Source organism: Seriola dumerili, unplaced genomic scaffold (genome assembly GCF_002260705.1).
Source record: "Seriola dumerili isolate Sdu_G_001 unplaced genomic scaffold, Sdu_1.0 BDQW01000052.1, whole genome shotgun sequence".
Taxonomy (NCBI): Eukaryota; Metazoa; Chordata; class Actinopteri; order Carangiformes; family Carangidae; genus Seriola; species Seriola dumerili.
The window spans coordinates 9072915-9091750 of NW_019174307.1; the positions used below are offsets into that span (position 1 = coordinate 9072915).

General features: G+C 38.5%; 1 protein-coding gene across 1 annotated transcript in view; it reads right to left on the minus strand.

Annotated features, from left to right (window-relative positions):
- Positions 1–17787, minus strand: part of abca12 (ATP binding cassette subfamily A member 12) — a 70849-nt gene extending 53062 nt beyond the window's left edge. Inside the window, exons 1-19 of the mRNA XM_022741141.1 lie at positions 17608–17787; positions 16961–17038; positions 16704–16797; positions 14537–14687; positions 13396–13523; positions 12872–12936; positions 12104–12274; positions 11658–11851; positions 10954–11072; positions 10574–10674; positions 9945–10091; positions 8418–8584; positions 7975–8108; positions 7239–7369; positions 6622–6786; positions 5913–6121; positions 5430–5563; positions 4158–4272; positions 772–3399 (exon numbers count right to left, since the gene is read on the minus strand). Of these exons, the coding sequence (XP_022596862.1) occupies positions 772–3399; positions 4158–4272; positions 5430–5563; positions 5913–6121; positions 6622–6786; positions 7239–7369; positions 7975–8108; positions 8418–8584; positions 9945–10091; positions 10574–10674; positions 10954–11072; positions 11658–11851; positions 12104–12274; positions 12872–12936; positions 13396–13523; positions 14537–14687; positions 16704–16797; positions 16961–17026 (4919 nt within the window). The 5' untranslated portion in view covers positions 17027–17038; positions 17608–17787. The remainder of the gene's footprint in view (positions 1–771; positions 3400–4157; positions 4273–5429; positions 5564–5912; positions 6122–6621; positions 6787–7238; positions 7370–7974; positions 8109–8417; positions 8585–9944; positions 10092–10573; positions 10675–10953; positions 11073–11657; positions 11852–12103; positions 12275–12871; positions 12937–13395; positions 13524–14536; positions 14688–16703; positions 16798–16960; positions 17039–17607) is intronic.
- Between the last annotated feature and the right edge of the window lie 1049 nt (positions 17788–18836).

An 18836-nucleotide genomic window follows, 5' to 3' on the forward strand; every position in this document is an offset into this window, starting at 1 on the left:
GAATTGCAGCAAAAGAAAAGATTGTTCACCAGGGAAACTTCTATCTGAATTGATTAGCAGTAAACAAGCTAATTATAATATTATTATCATATTCATCAGTTCTGTCAGTATCGCCTTCTGGTGTTGGTAGAAATACCTGAATTACAAGGTGGGCACAAATACACATATTATAAATGAGAGGATAAATGCTTAATCTTTTATGTATGCACTATCCCATATAAATATACATATACGTACATGCATATATATATATATATATATATATGCAATTAAACCTGTATTACTGAAATAAACTTTTGTTTGTTTGTTTTTTGGTTTATTTATCCACTTGCCCTCAAGAGGCAGAAACAAGCTTTACACATTAAGTTCCTTATTAATTATAACATTACATTCCTCTGTTATGATGGCATTACAAAAAGCTAACAAAATGAGACTGAAGCACTGTAAGAATATAGATTTGGCTCACCAATAGTAACCTTTATTAGCCTACTCCCTGTTGTAGATTTTTATTCTGGAGCACCTTTTCAATTAGTTTATCATTTTAAGCCCTGTTTAATACCATTAAAATAGACATACTGCGTAATAGAAAGTATCTGGTGTATAGTGAATTGAAAGTGACCATATTTTAAATGATTTTGTATAGTGAAATAGAATATTGTTAGGCTATCACAGCTTATCTTTAATCATATTTGTTGATAAGTGCGAATTTCAAGCCTTTTTCAACTGCAAGATCCAATGAAAAAGTTTTAGTAAAATAACAGCATCACTTACATCTGATTCCAGTTGTCTGGTCCACCACCCGTGGAGATGCTCTCAAAATATGTAGTTGTTACTTTGAGTCCAGAGAGAAGGTATACACGGAACATTTCTGGTATTATCTGTTGGACGACGCTCTCAGCTCTCTTGAGGATGAGGAGGGAGATGTTACGTGATGAGGCGAAACTCATGTCAGGTTGGACAATCAGCTTCAATGAACCCTGAACAATTTCCAGGATGTTCTGCTGTACAGAGGGTGGCACTGGGTCGGTGGCTGTGGTCAGGATCTGCATAGTACTTTGGACTGCTTCTGTGATGGCGGCAAAGAAGTGATCACTCTGTATGCCACCAGGTTGCTCTGCCACCATTAGGGCTTTGTTCAGGGACTGGGTGATATTTCTAATGACAGAGAGGTAGGCCAGTTGATCATCATTGAGAAAATTAGCCACAGTCTGCAGCAGGTCTTGGATGTCTGTCACAGGGGTGGAGATATTTATGGAGGAGTTTCCCCATTGGAGCATACTAGTAAGGACCAAGGGGACATTGGGTTGTTTCATCCACTTCTGTATGAGGTCGAGGTATAGCTTAATTTGGGCTTCAATGGCATTCAGGATGGTTGTGTTGTAGATTGGCGGTGAACCTGGATAGTTATTCTGAATCAGTAGGTTGACCTTTATGAGGTCATATAAGCTCTGGAGAATCTCAACAACAGCCTGGCCAATTCTACTCACCCCTGCACCATCTATTGGGAACTGGAGGCTGTTCATCAAGACCTCAACCTGGTTATTGACAAACACAGTGAAATTTGCATATGCCAGCTGTAATGTCACTTGAATTTGGGTGTGGTAGAAAAATGGTTGGAGCAGCGATGAGACCGAGCTGCTGCTGGTGATATTTTCCAGCCTCTTCAAATACCATTCCACAATCTCCAGATATAGCTTCTGGTAGTATATGGGCTTCATCATCAAGGTGGTGTTTAAATTGTTCAATGGTTCAGTGTTGGCCATCAGTTCTATCAGACCCTCCACCACCATGATTTCATTCATGATCTCTGGAGTGTTCAGCTGGTTAAGTTGGAGATTCATCTTGATATTGGCCAGGGTGCTGTTCAATGTGTGAACAAGAATCATATATGGATTGGAACTTAAGTTAGCCTGAGTGACATCTCTGAAAGTTGTGTTGACGATTAACGGGATGAGAGAGAGGATGGATGTCTCATTGCGGAGATTAGGTAGGTGTGTCAGGAAACCACTGACCCCGTTGATCAATCCCATAACACACTGTGCTGTCACCATTGGGTCATGCTGTGGCTCAAAACACTGGCGAGCATTGATAATCTCCATTATATTAACCATCAGGTCGTTTATGTTGGCAGCTCCTGCTAGTGCAGCAAAGTTATTCAGCTCCTCAAGGGTTAGGTTTGACTGTCCCAGAGCATTCTGGACATCAGACACAGAAATATTGGGTGTAGTCATGAGCAATCTGATGAAATGAAGAGTGCTTTTGAATGTTTCCACGACGGCAGCATCATTTGGGGCCAGAAGGAGTGAAAAGACCATGGATGTAAGTTCCTCATATTCGCGTCCCTCCAGAACCAAGTTGGTTGCAGCTAGTTTAATGGTGACAGTACCATTAGCCGAGAGCATCATGCTGAGTATCTGATCGAGAAACGTGAAGATTTCTGAGATTCCAGCCAAACAGTCCTGGCCTGCTGCACATTCGGTCAACTTATCTTGCAGAGCCTTGACATCCTGGAGAAAGCGAACAGCCTCTTGTCGGACCCCCAGTGGTAGGAATGCTACAAATTTCTGGATAACTATGTCCCGGGCAGCATCTGGTCCAGCCTGAGTCAGGTTCTGGAGACCCTCTGGGGTGAGGAGGCTGAGAAAGTCCTTGGAAAGCAGGTGGAGGTCAGTGACTTGTTCTGCACTCAGCTGCCCACTTGGTAACGGGAGCTGTTCGATTTTTCGTAGTCTGTACAGAGATATCACCAATTCTTGAAGCTGGCGCACGTACCCAAGAGTGATGTCAGATGGGTCACCATTTGGGGGATCCGTTACTGCCTTCAGTAGCTCAATGGCACGAAGGATGGCCTCTACAAAGCCTGTTGAAGTTTGGTTGGTGAAAGGCTGGATGGTTTCTCTAAAATGGGCCACTTCGTCAGGGTCAAAGTAGTCAGAATAGGTAAGAAGACTTTGCCCCATGATGTGGGGGAGAGCAATCGTGAGATTACCTTCGAAGGAAAGGAACTGCGTTATCAGCCGCTCAAGCTCAGGCAATGTTGGGTCTGTCTCATTAAAGGTAAAAATGTGCTGGTTGAGCCTGCCAAGCTTTGATGCAATATCAAGCACTGTGGAGACATTAGGCGGGCTGCCATTGAGGAACAGAGGCAGCAATGGTGCCAGACCTGTGGACTGTAACAGGTTAGTAAGGTGAGGAAGTATGATGTCAGTGTTAGAGATGCTGCTGTCAGGAAGGGAGGAGATATTCTGGAGGAAGATATCCAGGTTATGCATCAGGTTGATCAGGTAGTCAGAGAGTGCATCTCCACCTTTGATTTCGTTTTTCAAAAATGATGCTGCCTGATGTTTATAGATGTCACCATACACATGCTGCAACAGATTCAAAGTTCCTTTGAGACAACTAAAGAGAAAAGAGAAGAGTGGAAAAGAATATGTTAGAATGTTATAAATTGACGAGTCATGTATAAAACGGGAAAAACAATAATAAATGGTGTTGTAACCCTTCTACCGGTGCTATGCTGAATCCTGTATTTGCACAAAGTAGCTCCATGTTTGATAATATTATAAAACACTAACAATAGCAATCAGTTCATTTCAATTATTTAATCCAAGGAATAGTTTGACATTTTGGCAAATGTGCATGTTCACTTTCTTGCTGAGAGTTAGATGAGAAGCTCACTTATTAACATGTTGTATCTTCTTTGTTTAATCTGTACAAACAAGCTGTAGGAAAAATACATTTTGCGATTTTACAGGGGTTATGTGCTTGAACTATCTCTTGGTTGACCTCAGTGACTCCTTGGAGTCTTGTCGGCACTGTGAGGTTGCCAGGCAACCAAGAAATAGCTACTGATAGGCTTTTTTTTTTTTTTTTTTTTTTTTTTTCCAGTGGACAAAACCATGCAGGCTGTTTCCCCCATTTTCCAATCTTTATGTTAAGATAAGCTAATCACCTGCTGGTTGTAGCTTCACATGTAACAGCCAGATAAGAAAGTGGTATCAATCTTCTCATCTAACTCTCGACAAGAACGTCCTATTAAACAGTTGAAAGTCAATAAGAGAAAAGAAAATTTAACTCCAAAGCATAATCAACGCATGCTTTGTCTCCATGTTCAGTAAGACACTGACTGTTAAAACTACACAAGCTTTGTCACTTACTTCACCAGGAAGTCTTGGCTTGGTGACATCAGAGCCTGGGTTATTGCTTGAACAAACTGTGGCCAGTTCAAACCAGTATCGCAATGAATGGCTAAGGTGAAGATGTTCAGAGAACCTAAAGGGGGATGTAAACACATTACACACAGACTTGAATTGGTTGCATTTATTTTTAAAGTGTCAAATAAATCATTACTTGGTTTGGGTAAACTTGTTTTGGCACTTAATGAATGAATGTTGCATCATTTTGGGGGTATTATTTATGTTGGTGTCATCAACTGTTCACCCTGCACACTTTTCATGGCGCTTTGCTGATGCAGTCCAGTGACATTCTCTATTAATTAGTGCAGACAAGACCTTACAAAGAAAAAAACACTGATAAAACTTGCTTTAACCAATGTATTCTTGCTAGTCATGGTTTACTAAAAACATATTCATTGCTATGATACACACTTTTAATAGATTTTTTAGTTGCTATACACAAAGCTAAAAAACTTGGTAACCAGGGTAAGACAGGAGAGTGGTTTCTGTATAGGCTACCCTTGATACAGCATTAATATCCCTTATTGCATTGTGAAGACAGGCTTTTAGTAGGTAATGTCTTATATTTTCTGCTTCATTTTTACTCCATAATTACTCAATATTTTACATTATACTGATTTTACTTATTGTTATTACTGTTATTTCTTGGAAAATTCTTACCACATAATTACTATGTAATTACTACATAATTAACGATCTGTAAATTAAAGGATAAAGCTGGCTTTTACCAATTTCTTTTTTCTGGTCATGGTTTACTGAAAATATATTTATTCTTAGGATACATACTTTTAATTCATCTTTTTAGTTGCTGTACTCAAAGAGAAAGACTGACAATTTCCCATACAAAGGGTGATGACTATGCTCAAAAGCACTTGTAGAGTATTAGAGAACAAAGAAAAACACTACAGCATGCTAATTAGTCTAATGAACACAACTTCGCACTTCATGTAAATTTGTATTAGTCTTGTTATACTGTATCTTGCTTCTAAATTTAAAGACATTTTCATAATGATACATTTGGTATATAAGTAATATAATTATGAATATGATATGTAATTAAAAGCATTTTTTGGCATAATTTCATTACATTTTTTTAGGCAATCATTAGATTGCCTTGGTTTATGCATTTTCAGAAGAGAGAGAAGAGAAGAGAAGAGAAGAGAAGAGAAGAGAAGAGAAGAGAAGAGAAGAGAAGAGAAGAGAAGAGAAGAGAAGAGAAGAAATGGGACTCACAGTTTGCCGGCTGAGTTGTGACACCAGGCCTGTAGTTCAAAATCCAGTAAGCCATGTGGAAGTAGTTCTTTACCTCGGGCCACAGCTGACTATTCTCAATCTTTTCTCCCAAATTCACCATGAACAAGTAAACACTACAAGCAAAGCAAAGCAAAGCAAAGGCACAACACTGTTGAGTCAGTGAAATGATAACCAGCAGCATGAAATGAGACATTGTGCACATTGTCTAAAACACATCATGGTGGAAAATTGAATCTCCTATTCACCTATCTTTTCCTTGCACTATAAATTCAGTGAAATGGGTGATTTGCATAGTCTTGTCAAACTTAAATCAAATTTCATCACTGGAAATAAAATCTCAGTGGGCCTGAGCCTTCTTTTAAGTTCAAGACATTTCATTTTAAGATTTTAAGACAGGACAAAGTACCACGGGAAATGAAAAGAATGCAACCATGCAGGTATATAATCAAGTGTATTCAAGACCTTTGTTGAAGAGTGTCAGTGACATTATAGGTGCTGATGTCTGGCATCCAGTTCATCCAGTATGCTCCACCCAGCTCTGTGGCAAGTCTGTTCAAAATCTCTGCAAACTGCCCACTGGAATTGCTCAACTTGTGCCACTCTGAGAGAATCATGGGGAGTGTTACATTGTAGTCTGTTTGGCCTGTGATGGTGCTGTACAGCTCTTGTGCCTGTGAAAACATAATAAGAAACAGCATTAAAGACACGCCGAGACCTGACTTACATTTGTTAAATCACTTCACTTTAAATCGTATGTATTTACAAGTAAGTGCATTAACAGTAACAATCAAAGTGAACACAAACAACTTTGGGTATTATTCATTAAGAGTTGAACACACAAGAGTCAACTAGCCTGCGTCATCAGGACTGTGTGAGGGTGGTATTATCAGATTTGAATGACAGTGACTAAACAACCCACCGACTCTCATTAGATTCAGATTCAAATGTTACCAAATCCTGACTGGTTTATGGAAGTATATGCTCATGCAGTACAGAGGTATACCCAGAAAAAATTACAAAAACGTCAGGAGCCTAGCACAAAGTTGGAGAAGGATTCATAACATCATTCAACTGTTTTTCACACAATAGGGGAATTTCAGGCATTTTTGAACAAAATTGGCATGAATCATTTTATAATGAAACTCTCCAGATGGAGTTGAATAACTTTTACCTTCTGAATCAATGGCAGCCAGTCCATCAGTAGAGCTTGCTGTAGAGCAGTGCTGTTTTGGCAGATCGCTGATCTCCACACGTCTATCTCTACGCTCTCAGTGTTTAAGAGCCACTCGAAGGGACCCAGGAATTCCTCACATGTTGAAGACTCAGATGCCAGACTCTAGTTAAAGAAAAAAAAGGCAAAAAGTACCAACTGTGTTTGCTACCTTTAGTGTTTTTCATACTATTACCAAAAGCTTCTGTCATCTCCTGAAGCCATTTTCATAAATTATACTTAATGAATTTAAAATGAAGTTATGTGATTCTGAACAATGCTTGGTTACTCAATATGTCCTTGTAAAAATAACAAAAAATACAGCCAAGGTCTTGTTTTGAAGTTGTAGCTGATTTTCCTTGTTTACAAGTTACGCACCAATTTGTGAGAACTGTGAATGCAGCATTACTGGCAGCTACTATGGTTCAAGGCCACTGTGCATTAGCAGTCAGACAACCAGACAGATTTTAAATAGCTCGCCTCAAATTGAATTGTCTGAAACTCCAAAAATAAGATCAAGGTTGTGAAAATAACAGAACTGTCCCTGTAAGAGATTCATATGCTAAGGTTCAACATACCTTCATAACCATTTGCGTCACGCTGTCCAGGACACGACCAACCCAGAAGCTTGCCTCAGACTGGTTTGTCAGCAACGTTAGATAAGTTGATTTGAGTTGATAGGCATCTTTCAGGACGTTGGCCATCATTTCTGCAAACCAATGAGAGTGTTATCAACACGTGTACAGCACAGGCAAAGCCAGGTCAGTTGACTAGCGTCGTATTCAGTCACCCACCCATGACTTACATTCCTGTTGTACAATACATCCCAGTGACTCCTCAAGTCCTACTTTAGGTTACATTTTCTATGTTTCACTCAGTCCCCTGAGAAGGGGTGTGATCTGGTTTCATTCACCTCTAGGTTGCACAATACAGTGTGCACTCCAGTTCACAATAGTAACTGTGGCAGCATGTGACAAAAAAAGTAAGTCATGCTGCATACATTAGAATTTCCTGTGAGTGTATTAACGTTTAGATTTAGTCGCTCTGCTCTTGCTCTCTGATTGTAAGAGCTGATATAAAGAGCTTGTGTTTAATGAGTTTGTTTTAGTTCAGATTTTTCAAGAAAAATCAATTTTATCCCGACAGGAAATAATGTCGTCTATGCTTGTGAGTACACACCAATAAGAAAGCTCTATTCCGCAGTGCTGAAAACAAAAGCTGTCATATGTTCAAACCATCACTGTAATAACACAGTTCACACCATTACTCCCACAGCAGAGGCCTTGCTGCTAGCAGGATGTCATGCAGTCTTACCTTCTGCAGTGTCTACGGCCAGTGTTGCCGACATCATAGCCTGAAAGCCAGTTCTGAGGATGCTCTGGACAACCATGTCCACCTCAGGGACAATTTCTATAATCTCCATCACCACTTGACCGACACCCAAAAACCTGCCAAAGCATAAAGCCAAAAGATAAAGCACAAACTGTTCATGTTACAACAGATACATTTCAATGGGGATTGTATAGTATGGAAATTTGTTAGTACACTAAATAAATAATATAAGAAAATGCATTTTGTTTGTCCATCTTTGGTTGATACTGTGCAAAAAAAAAATCCTTCCACTTGTATGAATCTTTGTGTGACATTTAGGAAACGCATTTATTTGCTTTAATCAAATTTACTTTTTAGTTTTTTAGCCTCTAATGGATTTGCTTTACAGCAGATAGTGTGTAAAGAACTGACTGCACTGTACATACAGTTCTTCCTCGATGTTTTGCGGTTGTGTATCTACACTGCGACGGGCCCTCGTGATGTTGGAGCCTCCCTGACCTCCTGGGGATGAACCTCCAATCAGACTGTGCAGCAGCCCTTTGGCAAAGGACACGTCACGTGGAGCAACTTGCTCACTCCATGCCAGGAGAGCCTGGGAACAATACAGTTAACACGAAGAGGGAAAGAGAAGGAAAAGAGATGCCAACAGTTAGAGTTGCAAAATTAGAATCATTTAAGCTTAATGCGTTTTAACCATAAGAATCCAGTGCTTTTCTGCTGTAATGCTATCTCTCTCTCTGTTGATCTCTACACAGTATGCCATCATGTCTTTTTTTTATAATAATAATTTTTTTTAAATATTGACAGACTGGGAAGAACAGGAAAAACAACCCCTTATTCTAACTTGGGAGTGTTCACACATTATTTCAATATGATTAGCCCTTGTGGTACCTTTTTTAGTTTTTAACCTCTAATTAATTTGCAGGCAGTCATAGCAAGAAATAAGGCACATTCTGTACCTAAATGACACTTAATTATAATGTGGCAAAAACAATTTTGTTCAAATCAAATTAATTTTTTTTATTAAGAAGTATATCATTTTTGAAAATAGTACCGTATTATTGTGAAATTATAACTTTTCATTCACCTTTGCAAATTTGTTCTGACATTAGTAAAACTAATGAGTTGTTCTTCAATTTCTTTAAGTGAAAAAACAGTGATTTATGTGGCAAATCTTTTTGGCATTGTGAGATCAACAAAAAAATTACTTTAGTACAATATTGTGCTCTGTGTTATTTTTGTAATATTATATATTTTGTAATTAAGTAATAGTTTGTGCTGTGTACATTAAATACAAAAAGTTAAGAGTGTTCATTGTTGTGACTTACATAACATTATCCTATAGAGATTGCATCATGGGATACAGGAGCATAAAGCTGAGACCAAATAAAGTGGTTAATCACCAGCACTGCACTACACGTCATTAGCACATATGCAACATGGCACTGAATCTGCGGGTGACACGTCTAAGTAATATGACACATGTACATCATTGCTATATGTCAGCATCAGATTACTAATTGATGTTTGCCTGTTTAAGCGAGTACGCAGACTAATGGCAGTGTGATACAACAGCTTCTGATTGGGAATTATCTCATCAAAACACATCTACCGTGGTAGCAGTGCTTATTGGGTATGCTCGAGGTTTCCGTTCCCCAGGGGCGACCTGGGAGTTGCATTTGCTTGTTGCTATGGCTAACAGTTTTCTTGCGGCTGCAAACTAATTATCTGGCACACTCTGAATCTAATTGCTTGTGAAGGTGGCACTTGAGAATGAAAATTAGGAGTCACAGACAAGCAGTGTGAGTCAGAGTGAGATACTGAGAAAAAAAAGCATAAAAAATAGAAAAGAATACCAGAGAAATGCCACCCACACACAAATGGCTGGCTTGTTCCTGATGTTTGTGAGTCTCTCTGTTGATGATAATAACATTCATTTCATTCTAGCCTACCTGTTTTGCCACCTTGTCAGGGCTGATCCAACCCAGAACCATGTCCACAGTGCCTGCACTGCATGCTGCTGTGAGCCAAATCGGATTACTGCTGTTGTCACACAAGTAGGAACGGACCATGTTCCTGTCCAGTGTAAGGCCGATAGCCTAAGATGGGGAGGACACTTACAGTACTTATGATGGAACACACTTTTATTAAAGTGGTGACTCATTAAGGAAATAAGTGTTATCACAAATAGTAAAACAGATAAGCGTATTTCCCAAACCTTAAATAATTTCTTTAACTTGTAATCACAAACTCAAATTCACTGTCAAACTGAGGCTAAAATGTGGCACAAGAGACTTCTGTATTAGAAGTTAGAGTTACATGGGAACAGTTTGGCCACCCTGGAGACAGAGCTGCTTTTTTTTTGTTTGTTTTTTTCAATGTTGAAATTTGCAATATATAATATGCAATTGCACAAATTTCCATTGGGAGTGATGGATATGTATGGAGAGGAATCTAATTTAGAAACTGGTATAACTGTATCATAATCACCTTTTATTTTCACATAGTTAAGCAGCATATGCCATGTGGTGTTCATTTCTCCACTACATGGGCATAGATAATGACTTTGGGCAACACGTACCTTGTCCAGTGGTATCTGGACCTGTTGCAGAATAGGTTTCACCATTTCACTCAGTGTGTCATTCTGCAGCGTGACAACCTCCCCGAGGGAAATGGACACATCTAAGCAGAATCAAATCATGAGATCAGATGTTACACCCTGATCGGCACAGAACTTGACTGCTAACTGCTGTCTCCCTGCAATCTTAATATCAACAGCATCAATGGCAGAAATGACATAATAAAGACATTGGTAGTCAGTGATTTACTTACCTGCATATTTATAAAAACAAAAAAAATACACTTAATAAACATTAAAGCCATTTAATTAGAAAACCCTCAGAATTACAAAGTCTCTGTGGATGACACATAGAGTATGTAGAGTAAAGCTGCTGGTGTTACCTTTGCCAGGCCAGTTTTGAACATAGCGGATCACGTTGATGCCTCCAGCGAGCAGTGGATGGACGGTGGAAAGTGAGGCACCAGCTTCAGGGAAATTGCTCTGGATGACATGCATAGCACTAGGGAGACCACGAGGGAAAAACATTTAATCCTCAAAGCAAGACAGGACCTGCAGCAAACAGCTGAAAGAACTAATGATTAGACAAACACGCACATTTTGCCCTCCTGCTGCTCTAAATCCATAAGTTCCAGATTTTGTGGGTTGCAAACTGGGCTACACCTCGAGTTTGAAAGCCAACACCAATGCAGTATTTCTATATTGAAGTCACCAGGGTTTGATTTTATTTTCCTTTTATCTCAGCTCAGTAAACTGCAACATGTTTAGACTAAAACAGTCAGTTCCCCCCAGTTTTTTTAAAGGTCAAAAAATGCGGCAACTATAACACTTCACACTCTTTAAATCATTTAGATTCACCTCACCTAGTCACTGAAACTCATCATTAGAAAAACTCAGGATTAGACATTTAAATGAAGAATTTATCACTGGTAGACAGTGTACCCTGGCTTTTATTAAATATCCAATATAACTGTATAATTTTGCTTTTCTGATAATAGTTTTTTTTTGTCTAAACTAAACTAAATAGAAACCTTCACACAGCTGCTGTTCATTCACTTTGAATTGCCCATCAGTGAAAGTCCATTACCCCTGTATGTTGGTGAGTAGAATCTCGGTGCTGCTCAGCACTTGGTCAACAGAACCATGAGAGAAGAGCTGAGGAACAGCTAGAAGACTTTCCCACAGCGAGGTCTGATTTTGCAGCTGATCGAACACCAACATCGCCATCCCAGCCACCGTCAGCATCTCGTCTGGCTTTGTCAGCATCAGCTGTGTCAGTATCTGACAAGCAGAGGCAATTTCAGAGTTGATGAAATAACAGCACCAGCTTGTGTAACTGTGTGTTTACAAAAAATGCTTCACATAAAACTGAAATTAAAAGTTTGAAGTTAGTACCATCACACTGTGCTGATAAGAGCAAGCTGACAAAGGCAGGCACAAAGACTCACGCACAGGCACTCACACACACTATACACACACACACACATACACGCACGCACGCACGCACGCACGCACACACACACACACACACACCTGGTTGAGTTCTACGAGAGAGACTTCAAACACTGTGTTGTTGGAATGGCAGAAAGTGACCACAGCAGAGGTGAGTGTGTTGGGTGAGGTTGTGTTTATCATGGGCAGAGTCATGGTGCAGATGGCCCTCTTCAGCAAGTTCACCGACTCCAGCATTTTGTTCAAGGTCTCCTGCAAATGACATGATTTACAGTATATGGATTCAGATTATCACAGGCCACAACCCATGAAGTGAAGGTATTCATTCAAAATTCATAATATTATTAGATTTTCTAAAATGGCAGTTTCACCTCCAAATCACATTGCATAGTTTACAGTTCCAATATAAACAGGATTAACTACTACAGCAACCTACCACATTACTAGTGAATATTATTCACATAACACTTACTTGCCACATAATACAACACAACATAAAGTATCTTTATAAAAATGTATAAATATAAATAGTTATGCTGAATATTCTAAATATTCTTGACACATTATCTGAACTGTAGCTTCATGATGTGATGCTTTTGCCATAAGTTTTAACAATAATATGAATTAAATATAGTTGCAATTAACAAATAAATGCTTCAACCTATTTCTTGCTGTGCAATAGAGATAAGAATAAGACATTTTTATTTCAAATAAACCTTCTAAGCCTTTCTTCAAGCCTTTTTTGTCAAAGAATAAAGGTTCATCTGCTGTTGACAATGACCTGTACATAAGAGACCAAACAAGGTTTCAATACTGTGGCATTCGACTATGGAAACAGACAATACCCACCTGATCTCCCAGATGAGTGGTATTGATGAGAGAGACGTTATTAGGGCTTCCTTGGTAAGAGGGACCTTTAACAGAAAAAGATATTGTTGAAACACTATCCAACTGTTGGAGTTACAACAACATCCAGTATTATAGTCACCATATGATGCAAACATGAGAAGGACAAAGTCCATATTCTTTTGGACCAGATGGTCAAAAGAGTCCATAAAGTGTGTTTCTTAAAGCAATATTTCAACTTTTTAGGAAATATATTTATGTGCTTTTTTGCGAAGAGTTAGATGAAAAGATTATTACCCCTCTCTAAATATGAAGTTACCAGGAGAATGTTAGCTTAGCTTAGCATAAGCATAAGGACTGGCAACAGGTAGAAACAGCGCAACCCAAAATGTCAAACTATTGTTTTAGAGCAGTTCCATGGGGTGTCCATGTTTGCAAGTGGGGAAGTGCAACTTAACTGGAAAACATTAAAATATGTTTTTGGCATTGTACAAAGAAAGAGGGGTCTGTGAAGCGGGATAACATACCCAAAATCCTGTTCAAGACCTCAATCAGTGCTGCAGGATCATCTCTACGGTCTTTGGGGAAAGCAAAGTTGAAAAAATCTTCCCCTTGAGCCAGGTTTGCCAGCGGTGAACCATTCAGGAGGGTCGACCTGGCATACAGAGTCAGATAAGGTTATTAAGACTCTCTACCATACGTATGTAATTTAAAAAAGGGTCTCATCCATATTTTTTAAAAGCTGACACGTCTTCTAAGGCAGTCAGTTGATATTCTTCGCTGAATTTGTGTCACTGTACTGTACTGAATAAGATGTAAGATGTAAAAACCTTGAATTTATACCAATAACTGTTTTCACCAGCATTTGCTGATTTGTTTTGTTTTTCGTGTTTGCTTTTCTTGGTTACAATGACAAATTGCTTTAATTTCCCTATCCACTACAGTTTTAAATACATATTTACTTACTGGAATAAAGACCTCGGAACAAAAACACTCTATGAGAAAAAACCCATTGAGTTACAAAAGCTAGTGGAGCAGAGGTCAGATAAAAAGGAGGTAGGACTTTGGCTCTTTAAAATTAAACAAAAGCTTTACTAAAATTAGCTGTGCCTGAGATTTGCGCAAACCATCATTCTTCAGTAGGCTGAGGGTTACACAAACAGGTTTTTGTATCAACCACCTACCTCCAGACAATAGTAACAAAAGAAAAAAGAAAAAACATTTCCACGTCATTTCCAGTAACTGATGCTGGTTTTTAACACTTCAACTACAACAAAACAGACAAGATCTTTTTCTGACTCAAAAATGGATGAACATGGCGTCATAAAATTGTGGTGACTTATGATTAGGCACGGGTTAAGAAAAGTCTTCCCTTCGTCGACAGGGGGATGCCTATTGTTAGTATATTTCCATAAACACACTGACTAATCATCTCATGTGATGTTGCTATGTTGAGGTGTGTCCCTCCTTTGTGACTCAAGGGTCTCCTGAACACCTTTTATATACGCACAGTATGTATAAAATGTGGACGTTTCATGAGGCAATACAGATGTAGTGATTCTAACTGAAATTATAGCTTCAATAAATAATATATAATATAATAATATAAATAAATACATTTACACAGATAACAGATAATATACAATCTGTGTTGATGAATGGGGTTACCTTGCGTGTCCTGAAGATTTCTGAGTAGCTTTAGATGCAGCTTGGTCCACCAGGCGTGATTTGTTATGACAGTTGCTGTCTGCATTACACATGAGGGTCTGCAGGAAAGGGAAGAAGCCTGTGCTGGGTAGGTTTCGGGGTGCCACGTAACCTGGAGGGGACATGACAAAGTTGATCCTGTTATGAGGATGCTTGAAAATATCAGGTCCACTAAGAATTATTTCAAAATCCAGTAGTAGACATCATTAAAACTACATAAACTGTTCAACAATAATATTGCAGAGAAGTTTAAGAGGAAAAAGATGCATCAGAAAAACATGAAAAAGTTGAATACTGTTGTGGATGGTTTAACTTTTTTAGTACTGTGTGTTTTTTTCAAAATGTTTCTATGAATTGGCCCAATTTGTTCATTTCTTTTTTGACAAGTTGTTGACTAAATAGGGATATCTCTGACCGCAGCATCAGGAGCCTGCACTAATCTCCTTATCACTACCAGAGGGTAACTTATACCATCTTTTGTCAGCAAATAATCTCTGCTATTGCTTAAATTCAGAATAAAAGAATATAAAACATAAAACACAAGATCAGGTTGTAGTCAAGCAGGTTGCAGTCATGCCACTGTGACCAGACTGACTACATAGTACAGTGCCTCTCTGGTATTTCTGTCAATATTATCTCGGTAAGCAATGTTTCTACTTGGCATAACAGATTCCTCTGAAGGAGAATAATAGCCTGGCAAACAGTATTTCACTAAGCTTTGTCATGGCGCTCATGGGAGACATTGTGAAACCTATGTCACATAAACTAACTCTGAAGAGCTGAATTACATCAGACCTCACAGCTAACATCCACACTTGCACAGCCACTTGTGTAGAATAAATGTTCAGTTTACACTGCGTGAGACTGCAAAACACTGACTCATGAGAGTTAAACGGTCAGTATTTAAACTGCCAAACTGTCAAGAAACGCAACAGCTTTGTATCCATGCACAAAACCAATAATTGGAACGGCTTTGTAATGAATCATTTAAGATGAAAACATGGGAGGCAATACAATCTAGCAAGATGCAAATGTTACATTTCAGCATTTAAGAGCATTACTAATGTTCAACAATGGCAAAAAACAAACATATACACTAAAGCACATGTCTCCAAATACAACAGGAGTCATCTTAAGGAAAAAAATAGTTATAGTTATACACTTCTATTGTATAATGCACATCATATAATATAATTCTACTATCACGGGGAATGATTTAATGGCACTAAGTAACTCTGTGAGAAACAGCAGTCCGTACATTAAAAGTAAACAGTTTGAGATTACTTTAGACTGCAGAGTATTTTCCACCTTTATACAACATGATTCTAGTGTCACACATTCAGTCTGATCAGATACTGAAGATGCTTTTGTTGCCTGTTTGTGGGTGTGGTCCAATGGTGCGCCTGTTTCCAGCATGCATATGAAGCACTTAACTGTGGAGGGAAGGTTGTATTGTTCAGCTTAGCAGGATTCTTTCTATACTAGTGCACATTGGGGTTATCAAATTACATGTGAATCCCTGCATCCATTGAATGTGATCCATCAAGAAAGACTGAACAAACAAAAGTGGGAGGGTTAATTGGTTACAGTTTAAACCAGAATGAAGTTCTGGTTCACCACCCCGTCCCCTCCCCCCCGAATACAAAGGACTGATTTTGTTGGAGTTGAGTTCTTTTTATTTACTTTGACTGCAAAATTGGAGTGTCTCCAAGTGTATAACTATGCTCCATGTTGATTCAACTTTGTGTGAAGGCAAACTGGATCCTATTCTAGTTCTAGTCTTTATGAAACTTAATATAATGTCAGAATCATTTAAAGACCTGTTGTACTGTAATACTTTGAAAATACTCTGCATAGAGTCTATAGGACATAAGTGTAATATTTATAAAAAGTGTTTTCATTGTGTTTTTTTAATTGTGTTATATTTACCTTTATAAAGGGTTTATGTTTGGTAGTGCCAGGGTTTCTTTTACGTTTTTTTTTACATTGTAGAGCATTATCCTGTTTGCAATTAATATCAAGACTTGTCTTTGCAAAGAAGTGTATTTGTGATGAATAGCCATTGAAAAACATATTAACTACACACAAACTTGCATCAAAGCACTTTTCAATTCACTTTTACACTTACATGTATCTTTTACCACTGGAGGAAACTGGTTGCGGGTCACGGCTATGATGATGAAGATGACCAGAGGCCAGGCGATGAGAGTCAGAGACCATGCCTACAATATATCATAAAACACTGATAATCAGTTCATGAAGAGTTTATTCATTCTAGTATTCAGTCTGTAAAAACACTTAAATACAGCTATTAAATACAGATCAGCGTGCTCACATGAAAATAGAAAAAATAGCTCCATATAGCTGCATTTGAAAGTCACTCACCGGCTGTCTGATAACTTGCAACCCGTTCTTCCAGAGAAGAAGTCGCAGCTGTTGGAAGAATGCCATCGGTAGAGGAGGCTGGAGTGAAGACACATTATATAAAAAAAAATCAGTTCACTGACAAATAGTTGATGCAAATAATAGTTTTTTTTTAATGACCACACACATGTAGGTGGAATTTGTTTCAGGTCCATGTATCAGCATGGTTTAATTGCATAAAGTATATATATAATTAAGATTTGAGGTTCATTTTTTTTAAGCCAACATGGACAAGTTCTTAAACTGCTGAGAGGAATGTAACTCTACAATAAATCTACACTTCTGTGACAACTGGGAAACTCTCTCTGCTGATGACAATTGTGTGAAATAATCCAAAGTCCCAGAACAGCTTCTAAGTGGACTTTGTGTATAGGGGTTTTTACATTTACAGTAGTCTGGTGTTTCACATCGCATTTTATTTTTTTAAATCAAACTGTTACTGACAATCATTATAGTTGACTAATCTGTGCACATGCATTATGTTATATCTGAATGAAAGAAGAATGACTCAATTTGTGATGAAACTCATTGAAATTTTTTCTGAGTAGCTCCACCACATTTCCTCCTAATAATACATTAATAATGTTGCAATAAACCACTAGACCTACCTGGCTGCGTCTGTCCTCTTAAATGGTCAAATGATTTGTTATCTGACTTATGAAGGACATGTCGCTAGGTGGCCCCTAGCAGGATGACCTTTCCATCAGTCGGTTATGGGAGTAAAACAGAAGAAATTCACACTCAAACACAGTAACTGAAAAACTCTCCTTCAGTGACGCCGCAGTAACTGCAAAGGCTGAATGTAACAACAACCTTCACCTGTCTCTAACCTCGCCTCCTGCTTATGTGGGTAGCTCCACCTGTGTGTGACAGGGTAAATCTGTGAAAGGGCGTGTACCAGAACAAAGGAGAAGCACATGACTGCACATGTAACTGCACTGAATGTGGCTGGAGGGCCCTTGAAGTGCCTAATTATTAACATATATGAAACTATTTTAATCAAATCCAAATAACCATTTTTTAAATAATAACCCACTATCTGAAGGTCACCCTTGATGTTTTTCGTAGTCTTTAGGAATTTCATGAAATGATAAGCCTCTGAGTCCTCCTTATTCATTTTTAAAAGCTATAGTTGTTATTCAGGGCAATGTTTGGATAACTTGGATAAAATCTGCAATTAAGACTACAGGCTGCAAGGTTACAAAACATTTTACATTACTGTTCTACAAGGGAGAACGTGGATTTAGAGGTGATAAGGTAAGACCAAGCACCAAATTACACACTCAATTACACAAGTTTGTAAGGTGTTGTTGGTGAAGAGTGGGTCTCCACTGGGAAAAGTTACATAGATATCATGTGGGGTCTCTACAGGGAAAAGTCACATTGATATCGTGTGGGGGCTCCAAAGGGAAGAGGAAAAACAATGCCATGAACTCTCTAGACGCCACATACATGTGACTACAGTATGTTGAGAAATGAAACCCAAGTTACAGGCTACTGACTGAAAAATAATGCAATTCAGAGTAGGCAAATGTTCAAGATTTCAACCATATAAGACTGAAAAAAATCATGTTATTAAAGCTTGATGTGCTGGAGGCCGGAGACAGTGTTTTCCACTTAGAGCTTGAACATCTACCAAGAAGGTAAAGTACTGTGTTTACACTGTGTTTGTAAATCAAATGAACAGTAGGAAGCCTTGGGGTTGAGCCACAGAAGGGCATAGGTGACATTTGAGACTAATGACTTGTTAAACAGGAAGCATTTAGAATCTTCAAGGTAGTCAAACTCGTTTTCCATCTTGATGACGTGTGAAAAAAAAAAAAGTGTCTGGTATTGG